The sequence below is a fragment of the Terrapene carolina genome, unplaced genomic scaffold (assembly GCF_002925995.2).
Source record: "Terrapene carolina triunguis isolate 2854851 unplaced genomic scaffold, T_m_triunguis-2.0 Scaffold706, whole genome shotgun sequence".
Classification (NCBI taxonomy): Eukaryota; Metazoa; Chordata; order Testudines; family Emydidae; genus Terrapene; species Terrapene triunguis.
In genome coordinates, this window is record NW_020665057.1 from 782,678 (window position 1) to 797,265 (window position 14,588).

General features: G+C 41.3%; 1 protein-coding gene across 5 annotated transcripts in view; it reads right to left on the reverse strand.

Moving 5' to 3' along the window:
- The window catches only part of PPP3CA (protein phosphatase 3 catalytic subunit alpha), a 299,763-nt gene that overhangs the window by 76,424 nt on the left and 208,751 nt on the right, over positions 1–14,588 (reverse strand). For all 5 annotated transcript variants that reach the window (XM_026659824.2, XM_026659823.2, XM_026659826.2 and 2 more), the window contains exon 4: positions 22–133. In XM_026659824.2, the coding sequence (XP_026515609.1) occupies positions 22–133 (112 nt within the window). The remainder of the gene's footprint in view (positions 1–21; positions 134–14,588) is intronic.

Consider the following 14,588-nt stretch of genomic DNA (forward strand, 5'->3'; position numbering starts at 1 on the left):
GTGAATTTAAAGCACACTTACATTCTTGTTTAAATGTGAAATACTCTGTTAAATGTCTACATTCATGATTCCCACGAAGTAAAAACAGTGTTTTGGGATAAAGGATTTTCAAGGCCCACAAATACAGCACACACTGTAAAACAAAAACAAAAACATGAAAATAGTCACAGTGATTGACAAATGTATAAAATATTTTAGCCTTGTTTCAAAAGGTATACCCAGCTGTTCATATATTTTATGCAGATTGTTTCTCATGCTTTAAGGTAGCTTCGTAGCAATTATTAGGCTTCAATGTAGTTGTATACTCTTGCTAAGTGACATTTTCTTTTTACACACATTTGTGTACCACAGCTCCTGAGAATTATCGTCTTGCATGTCCAGGGAAAATAAGACCATTCTATCTTGGAGGGTTGGACAGAAATCTGCCATGGAAACCATTTCACAGGAAAATCTGCATTTCGTGACAGAAGTAACAAAATATTGTCCTGGAACAATTTCATAAGCACTTGTGAAAAATCACTGAATTCATGAAATTGAAAAATTTGTATACAAAAATCTTGTAGAGAACACTGGCAGTTTTGCACAAGTCTGGAGTCAGTCAGTCAAGCAGAGTTAAGAAACCCATGGTTTGTCTAGCTCCACCCACCATGTGGACAGTGCTGGCAGGTTCTAGAACCTCGGGCAACAGGGTTTGGCAGGCAGCTTTCCAAAGTCTGAGGTGAACTCATGCCACAATCTTTAAATTAAGGTGCTCAGCACCACTGAAAATTAGGCCCTTTTATAACAGTATATAACCACAGGCACACAGATTTGAAAATGTTAACCCAATTTAGTAATATTTGGGTTTTAATGAGATCAATGTCTGTTGCAGGAGAAAAAGAAAGTGCCTGAATTCAGGTTTTAGCATATACAGTAAAAAGACTTTGATTTAATCTACCAAATGTATTTATTATACTTTTTTAAAAATCTCACTTGTACTTTAACAGTATTTGGTTAATGATCTGGGATTTGAGAGAGTTTGGTTTTTGAAGAATTTCAATTTACACTTTGAAACCCTCACGCTTTTAGTGAACCATTTTTGGTGATTCCATTCTCGCTTATAATTTGACATTTCTTGGTCATAAGGAGGAAGGGGATGAGGCTATTGATGATCTTTTTAATCTCTGAATGTTTCAGTTTCTACTTTGTTCCCTCCTATGTTAAAAATGAATTTAACTCTTTCAAGCTCTTTGTAAAACACGCTATTTATTCTGTATCTATAGTTACATAAAACACAAACACCAAAGCGAATTTTCTCTTGAGTTTAGGGCTAAGTATGTGTAAAGGTCTGGAAGCTTGGAGTTTATACACAAATTTTCCTGCTTCCATCCCGGAGGTTTGGAGTGCAGTAAATAAAAGGAGCAGAGAATGCTACCTACAGAGCCAGTAGATCCTGGGAATTCTGGCACAGACCAACTCCCTCAGACTGGAGAGCCTGCATCTACACAGCACGCTTCTCAGCTCACCCAGACTCCTTTCATCCTCTGGACATTACTACTACCACCACCACCTTCTTGGGGGTGCGGGAATGGGAAAGGATGTCAAAGTGCAGAGGCAGAAACCAGGTAAATTAAGTCAGACATAAATCAGTATTAAATTACTGTGGACATCCTGGAGGGTTATGTGCGTATGGGGAGGCAGAACTCAGCAATCCTAGGGTTCACATCTACCCACACAGAGAGTACCTCTGGGGAGCCTTCTGCAGGTTTCTGCATCTGTAAGGACTCTTTGAGCATTACACTTAAATGACAATAGAGGTCTGATCTCAAAGGATCAACATTAATTTTATCTGAATAGCTTGACCACGACTGCATCTTTTGGCTTTATCATGTGTTCAGGAGTTCTTGAACCCTTTGATCTCTTTGGGTGTGTTACACTGCTTAAATCCCAAAATATCAAGCAGTGCTAAGAAAAGGAGCTGAATGTCACACACTTCTAGATTACAGTGAGAGAAAGAGAGCTCTAGTTTTTGAAGTTAACCTCAGGCTATGGCTCTTGCCGAGTCATCTTATCTTTTTTGATACTTCAAAAATTGGGACAAACGCTGCCCACAGACTTTATTTCATAAGAGAGATGTCTTGTTAATAAAAAACTAGAGGAGTGTAAGCCTTCTGGACCTCTTCCATAATCTATCTATACTGTGAAGAGGTTTTTCAATATTTTTTTTAAACGGGACAAGAAATTTGCAAGATTCAAAAAGTAATTAAACACATACGCACACAGAGATAACAGAATATCCAGCGTTATAACAGTTGATGCAAAAAGATGAGTTTTGGGAGGGAGATAAAGATTGTCTTAAGCCTGGAACATGGAGGTTTTAGCTATTAAGTAGTAGGGGGAGACTTCCTTGAGGCGACAGATTACCCCACATTTGCCCATGGTGTGGTTTCTTGCATCTTCCTTTGATCCCTCTGGTGCTAGCCAGTCAGACAGAATACTGGACTAGATGACCTCCTGATCCAATCGGGAAAGTCCTTTGTTCCTCTGATACTGTTATGCAATTCAAGCCTAACATTTAAATTATGTTATTTTTAACAAAATTTTACAATAGCTAATAGGTTGGGTTTTTTTAAGGTCCAAGTGTTACTTTTAGAGTTAACCTTCCTCTATATTATTTGCATCCCAAACATTGTAGCACTGTGCTAGTGAATGAGAACTACTTGATAAACCTATTTTCTCTGTACAGACTAAATGAAATACAAACTGAATAAATGGTGAAAAAAAGGGGCCTAATTCTCTACTGCCTTGCACCTGGTGTAATCATTTATGTCTCAGCACAGTGGATCAGCATTCACATGGCACTCCCTGTTAGTACCCAGCCCGGAGAAGCTAATGATCCAACTGGCAGACCAAATTCAGTGAAGATTCCTGGTCACGTGCCACGTGAGGCATGTTGGGTGTATGCTAAGAAGAACAGTGACTCCTGAGAACATGTAAAAAACAACCATTCTGATTTCATAACATTTTCTATCCACTTTGCAGAGCTGTTAATGACTCCAGAAGGTGCAAAACTGGAGAACTGATTTACATCAACTGAGGATCTAACCCTAGCTATTTAAAATTCCCTTCAGTTTTAATAGTCCACAGTATTATTAAGGAGACATGATTAAAAACTGAAAGTATTCCTTTAACAACAAAATGATACACTCCCTCGGGGTTTTGCATGAAGAATATGCATTATTTATATTGATTTTCCTCTGTGGTCCTTTATGACAATTTATAGCAGTGACCTCCCAGTCTGGTCACTGCTAATAGATCTCTGAACTGTTTTCATATGCTCGCAGACTGAGTTTATAAAAAATGGTGAAGTATTTAAAATATAACTCAACAAACTGCATCATGTAGTTTATGCTTAGTGTCTTTCAGTTATTTCTATAACAGACGTGCTGAGTTTATAAAAGTGAAAAGGTGGCTTTTCTACTTACCAGCTAAAAGTCAAGTTTTTTCCCCCCCCCATCATGTGCATCATCATCACTAATAATAAATTCTGCAGTAATGAAGCCAGGGATTTACACAAGCTTAAATTTTCACACCACTAGTGATTTTCAGTGCTCAACTTGAGACACCTTAAAAGGGGCTTGATTTTCAGAGGGCAGGTATGCTTAGCACTTTTGGAAAATCAGGTTACTTTAAGGCATCTCAAGTTAGGTACCAAAGACTAAAAAAGCCACTGTTGAAAATGTAGGCCAGCATATTAACATTATGCCCTCGGAGACATTTGTGTAACACAGTGTCTCAAAATTCTAATTTAGTGTGCTATTTTACTGATTAGCAGCTAGCTCACTCCCTCTTAGCTATGTTGGTTCTACCTTAGCAACGGAAGTAAAAAATCTTTTAGCCAAAGTAGTCAGTTATGACTGAACACACAAACAGGAAGCACGTCTGTTGAACAAGAAAGTACCATATACATAGTTGCATTTCAGAATCGAAACATACGTTAATGTCACAACATTTAAACCTGACCTTTCCCCTCTTGTAAATGTAATTGTGACTAAGTTATATTTTGTTAGTATAAATCTGTCATTAAATGGTGAGACTCAGGTTTCCTATCACTGAAATCTGCTAGTTATTCTTCTGTTAAAGAGGCCACCTTTCCCCATTGAAGGTTTGTGTTTCTTTCTAAAGAAGACATTTTATTCTAATTATAAGCCTGGTGATTTTTCTCTATGCAGATACCAGGCAGATCTGACCACACTGTATACAGAATCATAGGATTAGAAGGGACTACAAGGGTAATCTAGTCTAAACCCCTGCCAAGATGCCGGATTTGTTGTGTCTAAATATGGTTGATCACAAGGTTTTATTAAAACCTGAGCAGCATCTTTGTCTTCTGGGCATTTCCTTTGTTTTAGTCACTCCTCACCCACCGTGCTCCCTCAGAGCCCCATATGCTACAATGGGGTGGCAGTGATCCCTCCTGGTTAGAACGCAGCACAATGGAAGGACTGCTTTGTTTTGCTCCTTGTTTGCCACTGACTCAGTGTGTGACCTCAGGCAAATTCCTTAATGTTTTTGTGCCTCAGCTAACAAGTCTGCCACATGTAAATCACAATATTGATTTCCTCACAGGGATGCTGTGAAGCTCACTTAATGTTTGCCGAGTGTTTCCAGTTCTCTGGATGAAAGGTGCTATAGAAATGCAAAGTGTTTATTATTACTATGGTGAAGTGGTCTCACCAAGGTTCTTATTAAATGTAGCCATATCATGCAGAAGTAATTTAAATAAAAAAAAAATCATATTTAAAATCTAAAGTTTTGACAGGGTCATCCATCACCGATATCTGTGCAGTCTACTTAATGCCTCTTTTATTTAACAGTTAGATGTTGTGGATTATTCCTAAATCTATCATTAAGGCTTTGAGAAACATCAGAAAGACCCAACATTGCCAGTATCAAGCATTCAAAATTCACGAGTGCGATGCTGAAAAATCACAAGCTTGTTTTAATCATCAGGGGAATTAAAAAAAATGGATTATTTTTATTTGCCTTCAGGTTTTTGATCATGTTTTCTAGTTTTTAGGATCATGTTTTAAGGATCACATTTTCTAGTTCTTCTCCATAACCATAAGGGCTAGAAACTAACTCTTTTAAAAACAAAAGCTGAGATTCTCACATAATAACATGACTCCAGGAGCCCAAGCTTTTAAAAAAATATCAACTTGTGATAAAAATCATGAGAGCTGGTAATACAGTAGGGTTACCATATGTCCGGGTTTCCCCGGACATGTCCGGCTTTTGGGTCTTTAAATAGCCGTCCGGGGGGAATTTGTAAAAAGCTAAAAATGTCCGGTATTTCCCCCTGGACGGCTATTTAAAGACCCAAAAGCGAGGACAGGGCAGCCGCGCTGGGGGAACCGCGGCAAGCCAGCGCCGCCGGCGCCACTCACCTTTCCTCCCTGGGCCCTGGGGCAGCGCGCAGCTGAGAGCTCCCGGCGCGGCGGCGCCAGCCCACGGGGCCCCCCGCCTGGCCGGCAGGAGCCTGCAGAGTGCAGCCCTGCCCCTGCCCCGGCACACAGAGAGGCAGGGAGGTCTCACTCCCCTGCGTGCTGCAGCGGGGCGGGGCTTGTAGACTCGGGCAGAGAGACCCCCCCCCGCCCCTGCCCCCCTCCCCTTTCTTCCCCTCGACCCGACCCAACCATAGGAAGGAGCCAGAAGGACTGGGAGGGACCTGCCTGCTGGATGCTTCCTGGGAGCCGCACCAGGTAAGCACTGCTGGGCTCACCTGGCCCCCTGGCAGGTCCCTCTGGGGGGGCTCCCCTCAGACCCACTGCCCTCAGCCCCCACCCTGACCCTGTTCCCCCTGTACCTCCCACCCCGAACCCCCCGCCCTCCCCCCCCGCCCCCCGTCCCACACGCCCCCCCAAACCCACTCTGCTCCCCCCAACCCACTGCCAAAACCCCCATTCCAGTCCTGCTCCCCTCTGTCTCATCCCCTCCAGACCCTGTCCCTCTCCCCAACCCCCCAACCCTCCCCAGCCCAGCCCCATTGTCTCCCCCGCCCCACCCCACTCTACACAGCTCTCTCTACCCTGTCCCATTCATACTCCCCTCAGCCCCTACCCTACTCCCCCCATCCCAGTCCTGTCCCATCCCCCTCAGCCCCCCCCAGTCCCAGTCCTGTCCCCCTCAGTTCCTCCACCCTGCTTCCCCCGGTCCATCCCCACACACCCACCGACTCCCTCGACCTCTCTCCCCCCATCCCACTGCCTGGACCCACCCCCCGTCCCACTCAGGACATGCATGAAAAAGAAGCAATGGGCTTAAATTGTAGCAAGGGAGAGTTAGGTTAGACATTAGGAAAAACTTCCTAACTGTAAAGGTAGTTAAGCACTGGACAAATTACCTAGAGAGGTTATGGAATAGCAGTCATTGGAGTTTTTTAAGAGGTTAGACAAACACCTGTCAAGGATGGTCTAGTTGTTATTACTCAGTCCTGCCTCAGTGCAGAGGTTTGACTAGATGACCTGTTGATGTCCCTTCCAGTCCTACATTTCTGTGATTCACACTGAATTGCCTTGTGCCACTGTCTAGTAGTAGTGGCACACAGTTCTCTGACATGCAGGTTTATAAAATTGTAGTTAATATACAGTTTAGAGTATAGCAATTTTAAAGCTCTGCATGTTCAGACCAACTGAGCTGAAAATTGTGATCTTGTATTCAAAACTATTAAGATGTGGGCTGAAATAAAATCAGCACTGAATGTTATTCTAAAATTGTTTTCCAAATATTCTTAAACTCCCAGTTTATCCCCCGCTGATGTTCATTGTGAAAAGTATTGCAGGTCTAATAATAATATTTGGCACTTTTGTAATTCACTGTCCAACATGTGTTTTGTGCCCTCCTGTGGTGGATTTTTAGAGGATAACTGTATAGCTACCAGCTAAGGGAGTTATAGCTTGAACTCAAGTAGTAGAAGCTCATGCTTTTAAGTCTGGATGGCTCGGGTTCAATCTTTGGTGACTAATTATGATGGAGGTTGCTACACTTATAATCCCTTTAATCAGAGGTTTTGAATATGCTTTGTTGTAGGCAGAACTAGCCTATAGTTAAGCAACCGAAAATTTAGAATGGGAAGTGTTGAAATGTTGGGAAGCCTTATAATTTTGCCCATCTGGAACGAACATCCCATCTGAGGGATGGGGGCGGGGAGAGAGGAGAGTGAGACAGGACCAGGAAACTGGGACAAGGAATCCAGAGCGGTAGTGGGGGGCAGTTGAAATCAGATGAGGAGCTGGGGCGGGTTAGACAGCAATAGGATAGACATAGACTGGAGGGGACGGGGAAGAAGGGTCTTTGACTACTAGAGACCACTCCGTTCTCTGAACATTTGATTCGCGGGAAGCAGGGGAGGGGGAAGAGTAGGGGGCGGAGCATTCAGGGGAGGGGGCGGAGTCGGGGCAGGGACTTTGGGGAAGGGGCAGAGTTGGGGCGGGGAAGGGGAGGAGTTGGGGCGGGGCCGGGGCGGAGTTGGGGCGGAGCCAGGGCCCCTTGGAGTGTCCTCTTTTTCCAGGACTGCAATATGGTAACCCTATAATACGGAGGAATTTACAAAACTAGATAAATGGGCAACACAATAGCACATGATAGTCACTGTGGATAAGTACAAGGTATTGCACATTGAAAGGAATAATGTGAGCTATACTTGCACTCGTCTTTTTAACAATCCTTTATTTAATCTCTAAAGGACTGTGGACAGTGTATTATCAGCATGGCCCCTTAACTCTAGATTTATATGTAAACAAAGCCCAAGTTAAAAGTTGTACCATTTTAAGTATACCAGTAAAAGTGGTAAACAGCTCTAGTATGGAGGCAGTTATATCGGTATAAAAATGTTTATACTGGTATAAGTTAAGGAAAGGGGAATACACTATATCAATATAAGGTACCTTTAGACTCATAACTGCGCCAGCACTGTAAGTAGTACTGGTATCACTATTCTGGTTTAAAAAAAAAAAAAAATCACACTCCTATCTGAAATATTTATACAGATACAAAATCTGTGGGAGACCAGCCTTCAGCTCTTGTCCTACAGAGGAAGAGGGTGAAATTCTGAACTCACAGATGTTAATGGCAAAATTCTCATTGATTTTAATGGTGCCAGGATTTTTGTGCGCATGCAGGAGTGGGAGCATGCAGAAGGGTCTGTCTCTTAACTCAAGTTCTGCCTGAGGTTGCGGGGGGGACTTGTAGGAATTGGCGTTTCTCTAGTGAGGTAAGTTCGTGTTGAGTTGCCTTTTTGTGAATTTCATTCTGTTTTATCTTGTGTCATTTTATATCTGATGCACATGCATCCAGAGGTTACATTAGGCATATTTACAATTTAAAAAGGCAAAAGAATTGTGTTGCCGCTGTTGTGGAATTTTTAATCTTCCCTTGTGAAATCTACAATGTAGCCATTCCTTCTCCCCCACTCACTCCCCGGGCCAGAATCAGAGTAGTTTTTATTTTAATGTGTTATTTGAGAAGCATATTTTAGACATTAAGTTTTCTTTTTACCATCTGTTGAATGTTCCCAGGCTGCTTTATCATCTTGTTTTGACACTTGCACGCTCCTTTATCACCTCTAGGCTTAGTTACTGAAATGCTTTCTTCTAACTGGTTTCCCATATGATTTTATTTTAAATGATCATATGCAAAATACTGCTGCTGCAGTTATTTTCCTTTCTAACTGCTCAGCTCATGCAGTCCCTAGTTCATTCCTTAAAGAGAGACTCTTTTTAAAGCAAAACAAGGTGAACTAACAAATAATCCAATTCATTTTCTGAAGTGCTTCACTTAGTTTTTTAAACAAATACTTTAGGAACTTCAATTGGAAGTTAGATTTCAGTCTGAACTTCTCTCTCTTGAATCAGGCCACCTTTTTATTTTGTAATCCCAAATTTGTGCACTTAGGACCACCTGGTCGGGCTCAATTTGTCCCAGGGACATCTCTGCTTCTGCACGTGGATTTATTCTGCAAACCGGGGTGAGGGTAATGATAGGGTGGTCAGCTTCCTTCATTAAATAATTTCCCTCCCTTTCCTGTGGCCCACAAAGGGCTCTCTGTGTGTTTACAATCTGCTCAGGGGAAAGGGGTAGGAAAAGCAGGCAGGGTATTAGGACTGCATCATCCTTCCACCTGCCCCCACAGAGATTACCTGGAAATCATAACAGAGCTTCATCTGTACCTTTTTCACTCTCTGCACATGGGAAGAACCCCTTCTCAGGAGGCTCTGCTAGCATAACTCCAACAGAGCTGCACTGCCAGGCATTGCAGGGAGTGGTGCGGGCCCCGAGAGATGGTGGAGACCGCATGGGGCCTTGGAGAAAGGGAGCAGCCTCTGAGAGTTTTGGGGACACACCTGTGACTCAGTCAATGGGTGTGGAGAAAGCAAACCTCCTCCTCCCATTATTGGGGGAGCTCCATGAGGAGATCTTCTTGGAGATGAGCTAGACTTCATTCTTTGCTTCGGCAAAACTCCCATTTGATGTCAGGCTAATTGAAAGCCTGTTGCTTCTTCATTAATGTACACCGGCGTGGTGATATCATTGTTACCATACCCCGCCCTGGAATATCGGAATTGAGTCTGCTATTGTTCAGCGATACAGAGGACATTGACTTGCCCTGAAATAAAGAGATGTTTCAATCTGGGCTTCTGTGCAATTTGAAAATAGACCATTTTGGATCTAGGATCCTTCACCAAAATTGGTGAAAAATAAGGCCTCAGGGAACTAGAATTGTAGGCATGGGGAAAGATCTCTGCAATATGCAGAGGAGAACCTTGGATATTTAAGGTATTTCAAGAACAGCCTTATTCACTCTGCCAAAAAGAATAAAATAAACACTTCACACAGGAAATCTCATCTCCCAGCCCAAAAATATTTATTGAGAACTAAGCTGTTTACTGGAAAACAGATTAGAGAATTCAGGCTACTAGGAAAGGTTAAAGGCACTTACTTCCCTCACATGGCACTGGAAAGTGGGTGAGGGGGGGATTTGGGAGATAATAAAATAATCTTTTTTCAGCATTCAGTAAAAAAAAAAAAAAAAAAACATTTACCCAGAATGTACTTGACAACAGTATTTACTTGTATGCAACTTATTTCTTGGAAGCTGTTGATAAATAATTTTTAAAAGGCTGAGTTCACATAAGGATTTAAAATTTCAGATGCTTCTCTAAACCAATTTGGGTCTGGAAGTCAGAGTGGAAATTTCTGAAGATCAGACTCTTCCCCAAGATTTCCAGAACTACTTGGTTCATGCTGGGAATACCAAGGGCCAGTTTCTTCTGCAATTTCAGAGACTGTTTCCAGATGATATACCAGCAAAAGCAGAAGTATGTAAATTTATGAACCTCAAATACTCACATTTTGTTTGTTTTGAAGTTTGAGACAATTTTTATTTTGTCTGAACTGTTTTGCCAAACCTGTCAAAAATGCTTAAAATTTCTCTAATGAAATTTGATGAAAGATTTAAGCCTCTATATATTTCTGAGTGAGAGCAAGGATGGGCAATTATAAAATTTCATTTAAATAAGTATACAATATTAGTGCATTAAATTTTGTGTACATTGTAGTTGTCAGGTTTTTTCCCCCCCTAAGAGTTTGGTGAAAAGCACCATATAAATATATATACATATATGATATGGCATAGGCTACTAGGGATTTGACCTTCTGGATGATTTAAGAGAATTAAGAGTTTTCAGATCGATATCAAAACTTTTGACCTGTTTCCTGGCTCTAGGTACTGTTAGTGCAGAGTCACTTATGTCACCACTATTTTTTGGATTTAAAAGTACTGGCCTGTGTTATTCATTTGGGTCAGTTTTATTCATGACTGGACTGACTTTGCTTGAAAGGGCAAACTGAGAGCTCCATACTGCACTGTTAAAAACCTGAAACATTCCACAAACACGGAAATGTTATGAGTAGTTAGAGTCTAGGAAATGAGTTTACCTAATCAGATGTTCTAATTTGCAGAAGATTGTTATTCTACGTAAAGAAGCACTGAGGAACAACCAAGGGAAAAGAAACGATAGATAATTGGTGGAGAAAGTCTCAGTGAGTCACAAGAGGCTATGCCTTGTATCATTCTATCTAGAAAATAAACACGCTCGTTTGTTTCATCCGCCTATGATAACTTGTCTTTTAGGCCTTGATCCTGCAAAAATCTTAACTGTGCTTAATTTTGCACATGTGAACAGTCTCGCTAATGTCAAAAGAAATACCAACCTGCCTAAAGTTAAGCATGTGTGTATGTCTTTGGAAGACTGGGGCCTCTAGGCTGTAAACTCTGTGGGGTGGGGACTCAATTTAATATACATCTTTACAGTACCTAGCATAATGGGGCCCTAATTTGGTTGAAGCCTTTAGGTTCTACTGAAATAGAAGATTAATAAATAGTAGTTATTATTATTATTGTAGGAAGCAGCAACAATTTGACACCTATACAATAACTCTTATTCTCTGGGCATTTCCTCTCCTAGGTTAGTTTTTAACTCATTCTCTCATCCCTGCAAGCTCCATTCACTTCAAAATAACTATTTCTTCTGAAAACATTGCAAGTGCAGAAGATAGGAGGAAAATCTAGATTGAAAAAAGCATATATATATATATATATAGCAATAGCTGGATAGTAAAACAAATTTTAATTGTTTATTAATATTTATCCAAGGTGGAAGCCAAACTCAAGCAGCTTAATGGGACCAAGTTGGAGGGCCCAGCCCTCCATCCATAATCTCCATCCATGAATATTAAAGGAATTGGCACATGAAATTCCAAACAATACCAAGGATTTTTAATGAATCCATAAACTCAGTGGTCATATCCTATAACTGGAGAATTGCACCTATATTTAAGGAAAAAAAAGTGACCAGCAAGTTTGACCTCAATTGTATGAAAGGTCTTAGAACAAATGTTGAAAGTGAGAGTAGTTAAGGACATAGAAGTAAAGACTAATTGGGACAAAAAAACAACATGGTTTCACAAAAGGTATATCATGCCAGACTAACCTGATCACTTTCTTTGAGAAGATTACTGAAATCCAGGTAGATAAGATCTAGAAAATCAGTTAAGTATTTGGTACAGTCCCACATGGGACATTATTAGTTAAATTGGAGAAGATGGGATTAATATGAGAATTGAAAGGTGGGTAAGTAACTGGTTTAAAGGGGAGATTATAAAAGGTCATGGTGAAAGGCAAACTATCAGGCTGGAGGGAGGTTACTAGTGGAGTTCCTTAAGGATTGGTCTTGGGACGGATTTTATTTAGCATTTTCATTAATGACCTTGGAACAAAAAAAAAAAAAAGGAGTGTTCTAATAAGATTTGTGGATGACAAAAGTTGGTAGGTATGGCCAATATGGAGGAGGACTGGCATATCATACAAGAAGACTTGGACACCTTGAAAACGGGAGTAATAGAAATGGGATGAAATTTAAAAGGGCAAAGTCATGCACTTAGGGATTAGCAACAAGACTTTTTGCTATAAACCCAGGTACCAGTCGGAAGTGACAGAGGAGGAGAAAAACCTCGCTGTACTGGTCGATCACAAGATGATTATGAGCCACCAATGTGATGTGGTCATTAAAAAGGCTAATCCAATCCTAGGATGCATTAGGTAAGTATTTCCAGTACAGATAGGGAAGCGTTATTACCATTATAAAGGCACCAATGAGACCTCATCTGGAATACTGTGCGCAACCCTGGTCTCCCATGTGTGAGAAAAAAAGAATTCAACCTGAACCAAGTTCAGAGGTGGTCTACTAGGATGAGAGAAATGGAGAACCTACCTTATGAGAGGAAACTTAAGGAGCTTGGTTTGTTTAGCTTAACAAAATGAAGGCGGAGGAGACTGAGTGCTCTCTATCATTAGATCAGAGGGATCCTTTTGATTACAAAGGATGAATATAGGCAAACAACACAGGAATGCAGGGGCAAGATTAGAAAGGCAAAGGCACAAAATGAGCTCAAACTAGCTAAGGGAATAAAGGGGAACAAGAAGACTTTTTATCAATACATTAGAACCAAGAGGAAGACCAAAGACAGGGTAGGCCCACTGCTTAGTGAAGAGGGAGAAACAGTAACAGGAAACTTGGAAATGGCAGAGATGCTTAATGACTTCTTTGTTTCGGTCTTCACCGAGAAGTCTGAAGGAATGCCTAACCTAGTGAATGCTAATGGGAAGGGGGTAGGTTTAGCAGATAAAATAAAAAAAGAACAAGTTAAAAATCACTTAGAAAAGTTAGATGCCTGCAAGTCACCAGGGCCTGATGAAATGCATCCTAGAATACTCAAGGAGCTAATAGAGGAGGTATCTGAGCCTCTAGCTATTATCTTTGGAAAATCATGGGAGACGGGAGAGATTCCAGAAGACTGGAAAAGGGCGAATATAGTGCCCATCTATAAAAAGGGAAATAAAAACAACCCAGGAAACTACAGACCAGTTAGTTTAACTTCTGTGCCAGGGAAGATAATGGAGCAAGTAATTAAGGAAATCATCTGCAAACACTTGGAAGGTGGTAAGGTGATAGGGAACAGCCAGCATGGATTTGTAAAGAACAAATCATGTCAAACCAATCTGATAGCTTTCTTCGATAGGATAACGAGTCTTGTGGATAAGGGAGAAGCTGTGGATGTGGTATACCTAGACTTTAGTAAGGCATTTGATACGGTCTCGCATGATATTCTTATCGATAAACTAGGCAAATACAATTTAGATGGGGCTACTATAAGGTGGGTGCATAACTGGCTGGATAACCGTACTCAGAGAGTTGTTATTAATGGTTCCCAATCCTGCTGGAAAGGCATAACGAGTGGGGTTCCGCAGGGGTCTGTTTTGGGACCGGCTCTGTTCAATATCTTCATTAACGACTTAGATATTGGTATAGAAAGTACGATTATTAAGTTTGCGGATGATACCAAACTGGGAGGGATTGCAACTGCTTTGGAGGACAGGGTCATAATTCAAAATGATCTGGACAAATTGGAGAAATGGTCTGAGTTAAACAGGATGAAATTTAACAAAGACAAATGCAAAGTGCTCCACTTAGGAAGAAAAAAATCAGTTTCACACATACAAAATGGGAAGAGACTGTCTAGGAAGGAGTACGGCAGAAAGGGATCTAGGGGTTATAGTGGACCACAAGCTAAATATGAGTCAACAGTGTGATGCTGTTGCAAAAAAAGCAAACGTGATTCTGGGATGTATTAACAGGTGTGTTGTGAGCAAGACACGAGAAGTCATTCTTCCGCTCTACTCTGCTCTGGTTAGGCCTCAGCTGGAGTATTGTGTCCAGTTCTGGGCACCGCATTTCAAGAAAGATGTGGAGAAATTGGAAAGGGTCCAGAGAAGAGCAACAAGAATGATTAAAGGTCTTGAGAACATGACCTATGAAGGAAGGCTGAAAGAATTGGGTTTGTTTAGTTTGGAAAAGAGAAGACTGAGAGGGGACATGATAGCAGTTTTCAGGTATCTAAAAAGGGTGTCATAAGGAGGAGGGAGAAAACTTGTTCACCTTAGCCTCTGAGGATAGAACAAGAAGCAATGGGCTTAAACTGCAGCAAGGGAG